At 46.6% G+C, this 4,754-nt stretch overlaps 1 protein-coding gene across 1 annotated transcript; it reads left to right on the top strand.

Annotated features, from left to right (window-relative positions):
* The first annotated feature begins 1,220 nt into the window (after positions 1 to 1,220).
* LOC130865491 (tetraspanin-7-like) lies at positions 1,221 to 1,952 on the top strand. Its single transcript, XM_057756566.1, has one exon. It carries the CDS (start codon positions 1,221 to 1,223, stop codon positions 1,950 to 1,952), a length of 732 nt encoding a protein of 243 aa, XP_057612549.1.
* Positions 1,953 to 4,754: the final 2,802 nt, after the last annotated feature.

Below are 4,754 nucleotides of genomic sequence, written 5' to 3'. Positions count from 1 at the left end.
GTAACAAAGATACAATCCTTGGTCCGTTTGGATTTAAGGAAATGAATGCTCCTAGAAGGATGAGGATTTTCCCAGTGTTCCTTGGCCTACTCATCCACTGCAGCAAAATTCATACCCAAAGCTTAGCTGTGGATGATACTTGCTTTTCTGTCAGTTCAAGAGTTTGTGGATCAGGCATTGAGCAGCTTGGTGCTAGTGATCTTTCAGATCCCTTGGATGGTCTTCAAATCATGATTGCTGGGATGGGAATTCCAAGTTCACTCTTTGCGCCTGCACTTGCCTGGGCTTGACTTCCTCCTTCCTATTGTTTGTGCTTCTTGGCAAAGTGGAAGCCCAGGATAGTTGGACTTCTTCATGGAAGTGGTGGCCTCCCCCAAGTTAGAGATAGCAAAAATTGACAAGACCTCTTATGACTTGCCTTCCTAAATCATCTTGTCTGTAATGATCTATTGGTCAAGGAAATCATTTAAACCAGCCTACCTTGAAGGGCATAGGATGGGCTCTGTTTCTTTATATATATAAAAAAGAGATAGCAAAAACTTTCAACCATCTTTAGTATGTAAGAGTCAAAATGGAACACGGAGCTTAGACTTGTGCTTGCCTTCAAAAGCCTTGCCTTTTCTCTCCATTTCTTTGTCTCTGCCAGCACCTGTATGTAGTGACCACAGGGTTCCTCATTATGAGCAAGACCCTGGGTCACAATGTAAGTAGATAGCCAGCTGCTAGAGGGCCATGCTTTGACAACCTGTGACCTGTCGGGGCGGGACAATGAGAAGGGCCAGCACCAATATCTTTCTTGGGGAAAGGGGACACCAATGTCATCCCTTGCACTGCAGGTGGGCTAGGGCTTGAGAGAGCAGTATTTCAGCAATGAAGGGGAAATGCCAGTGACCAGTGCTCATGAGGGAAAAGAACAGGGGAGGAAGGGAATTCAGAACTATAGAGTAGAGGAATACAGCGAATAGGGAAGGAGTGGGGAGGCCTAGGCTTCCACTGTTTCCACCTCCCAGAAAGAAGCTGGTCTACTGTAAAACAGTCCTCCAAACACAGAAAACAAGAACCTCATTCTCTGGAGTCTTTTCTTTGCCAATCAGACTAGCAGAGGTCAGTGAAGTCTTGGGGAAATTGAGCAAACCTGCAGCAAGGATCATATAGGAAGAGTCAACTTGGAAACACTGACTTTTTCTGTCTCTGGGAGCAATATTGTGGCACTGGGGAGAATGGAGATCAAATTTTTGGCGATCTGTTTCAAAACCCTCCTCCTCCTATACTCCTTTGTGTTTTGGATTACCGGGGTGATCCTGTTATTTATTGGAGTCTGGGGAAAGCTTACCCTGGGCATCTATTTATCTATTGCCAGGAACTCCACAGATGTTCCCTCTGTGCTCATTGGCACTGGCACCATGATTGTCAGCTTTGGTCTATTTGGATGCATTGCTGTATGCCGAGGTAGCCCATGGATGCTGAAGTTGTATGCTCTGTTTCTGTTGCTGGTGTTTCTGGCTGAGCTTGTTGCTAGCATCTCAGGGCTTCTGTTTCACCGTGAGATCAAGGCCAGCTTCCTGAAGATTTACACCAACGCTGTGCAGAATTATAATGGCCAGGGTGAGAAGAGCCAGGCGGTGGACCAGGTGCAGTATTCCCTGGCCTGCTGTGGTGTAACCAACTACACCAACTGGGAAACCAGTCCCTACTTCCTGGATCATGGCATCCCCCACAGCTGCTGTAAGAATGAAAGTGATTGTGACCCCCAGGATCTGCACAACCTGACTGTGGCTGCCACCAAAGTTAACCAGAGGGGCTGCTATAATCGGATGATGGATTTCTTGGAGGGAAACACGGGCATTGTCATTGGAGTGCTCTTTGTAGTCACGTTTTCCCAGCTGATTGGCATGAGGCTTTCCTGCTGTCTGTCCCGGTTCATCATGGCCCATCAGTATGAGATGATGTGAGAAGTTTTCCAAGGGCAATAGCGTAAGAAACCGGCTTCAAAGAAGAACTACTCCGCCCTCTGAAAGACTTGCAAAGAACATGAGCACACAAGAACTCATCAGCCCCATTCTTGCTGCCTTCTTCTTTGGGTCCCATACCATACAAGTTGCTGACATGGCTACTCGATCTCTGCTCCAACTTTTAGCCCACATGAAGTTTGCTGTTCATCTCATGAAGCCCTGTTGTGTTACACAGTGTACCCACCTGCAGCTAGTCATAGTGAATCGCCACCCCCATGGCCCTCTGCCTGCAAGTTCTTTCTCGTTGGGCCAAATACAGCTTATTGTGGGAGCCTGGTTATCACATCATCGCTGGCCTCCTGGGGTCCTGTGTGCAGTATAGGAGGCTGTCAACCCTTCATGATGATCCACAAGTGCCACACACCTTTATAGAGATGACCAGATGGTAGCTATCAGCTCTTTGGGTTTAATCTTGTTTGCGTTGGTTTTCATTTTGCTGGGATTTCCCTACCTTCTTTAGGCTGGAGTTGGGAAGAAACACATCAGTAGTTTCTCATGAGGAGCAGATGGCATGCATTATTGTGGAAACTGTTGCGTGTGCAAATTCTAGCTAGTTCCACCCCTAGGTCTATAGAGACTGCTAGCCTGGCCACTCTGTAGAAGCCTACCTAACCTCGTTCCAAGGCTGTGTTGTTTCTTCCGTTGATGGTAATGACGTCAGCTCTGGTTTTCCCCACCAATTATTTGCTGTTGTTATTTTTTTCACTCTGTACTTTTTTCTTAATATAGACTTTAAGGACCTTAGATCGACTTAAAGATGGGTGTGAAGGGGGAACAAAAGTCAAAATGTTTAGTTTCCTGTCTTTTCTGAGCAACATGTACTCCAGTACTTAGGCTTTTTGCAGCTATCTTGTAACCATAAGGAAAAAGGGGGAAAAGAAAAAACAAAAGCTTAAACCATACTACACCAAACCAAATACCCCAGGTACTAGGATCTACAGATCAGAACTGCTGCAGCTGGTCGCCCGAGTTTTATGTCATTCTCCGGTTTTATATTTGTCTGGACTCCTGTCACCCAGCACTTGAAGCCTGATCTGCATTTCAAATAAAGATGTGGCTCGGAGTCTCTTGAGTTTCTCTTGGAGTTATCAGATACCCAAATTCTCGGCTCAGAACTCCATTCCTGACTTAACTGAAATGTGGAGGAAGGTGTGGAGAGAGAGAGAGAGAGAGAGAGAGAGAGAGAGAGAGAGAGAGAGAGAGAGAGAGAGACAGAGAGACAGAGAGAGAGAGACAGAGAGAGAGAGACAGAGAGAGAGAGACAGAGAGAGAGAGACAGAGAGAGAGACAGAGAGACACATAGGAGCTGGAATAGAGAGAGAGACAGGCTGAGACAGAGAGACACATAGGAACTGGGATAGAGAGGTGATGCTAGAGGAAACTCAAGTCTCCTGTGTTTTCTTTTCAACTCTATGCTCAGACCATAGACTTCTAAATCTGGCTCAGCCAGTGAAGAACCCGTGTTAAGGCCAAACTCTCCTTGAAGATGTATCTACCATGATTCCCACCCCCTATAGTCTATATTTGGATTGTGGGGTTCTACGGCTTTAGGGGGGGTACAGAAGGGACAGATCATGGCAATTTCATATTTTATTTTATAATGACACTCGTGTACTATGTGGTGGAAAAGGAATCTGCATGTGTGCATTGCCAGGTTAGCATGGACACAGTATTAATGATCTGTTTGATCTGACTGGGTTTCCCTTTTCAGTCTGGATACCCTGGCATGATATCGCAAGGGTGACATCAGCAGAAAGAAATTTGAATTTGGATTTCGTGGAGGACCCAAAGTCGGGCAATCACAGAATGAGAAAGGGAGAGGAGGATGACAAGAGAATCAGAAGCGTCTCAAAAGCATGGCTGACGGCTGAGGCTGCGCTGTGACCAATTGACTTGTCCCCACCCTCTCCTCCCCAGACAATCTGCTGGCTGAGGAGGCGATGGAAGAGGGTTTTAGGATGTCAATCCTTTGTCTCAGAAATTTGAAAGAGCAGATGTGTGTCTCTGCTCAAGGATGTTTCCAAGGGGCAGGCAGCAACTAAAGGCCGGTATTCGGTTATAATTTTATGATGGAGAACTTGGCATTTTAGAGTGGTCAGCTTTCCAAGTGCTGCCCCGAACCCTCTCAGTGTCCTAGCTATGGTGTCCTTAGACTTCCGTTCCCTTAACTGTGAATCTGGATGACCATCTTCTACAGTGAGCACAGTGATCAGGAGAGGGCCCTGGAAGCTTTGAAACTGTAGGGTGGTCTCTTTCTAGTTCTCTATCAACACATTTACACTGGTTTGTTTTTCTGGCTCCTGCATTATCAGAATGGGAGTGTGTGTATGTCTGTGTATGCGTGTGTATGTGTGTGTGTGTGTGTGTGTGTGCATGTGTGTGTGTATGCTTGCATGTGTGTATATCTGTGTGTATGTCTGTGTATGACTGTGTGTGTGCGTGCGTGTGTGTGCGTGTGTGTGTGTTGAGTATTTGGTTATTGTTGCCTTAGCCCTGTGTCCAGAGGGCCAGATACTATTGCAACTTGCCAGCCTAGCCAGGCCCACTGACTTGGATGCTTCCAATCAGAAACACCAATTTCCCGTCAGTCTTTGCATACTCTGTGAGGATCCCAGGCACTCTGACTCTTGTGTGCCCACCTGTCAGCCTGCCTGCCTCCTACAGTGATGTTTGTGCTTACCCAGTTCTTATATGCAAGCTCCAGCTTGGGCACCTAGAAGAGTTTCTCGATCCTTCAGCCAG

The sequence above is a fragment of the Chionomys nivalis genome, chromosome 23, assembly GCF_950005125.1.
Source record: "Chionomys nivalis chromosome 23, mChiNiv1.1, whole genome shotgun sequence".
NCBI classification, from domain to species: Eukaryota; Metazoa; Chordata; class Mammalia; order Rodentia; family Cricetidae; genus Chionomys; species Chionomys nivalis.
This window is presented reverse-complemented; position numbering and strand designations above follow the sequence as displayed.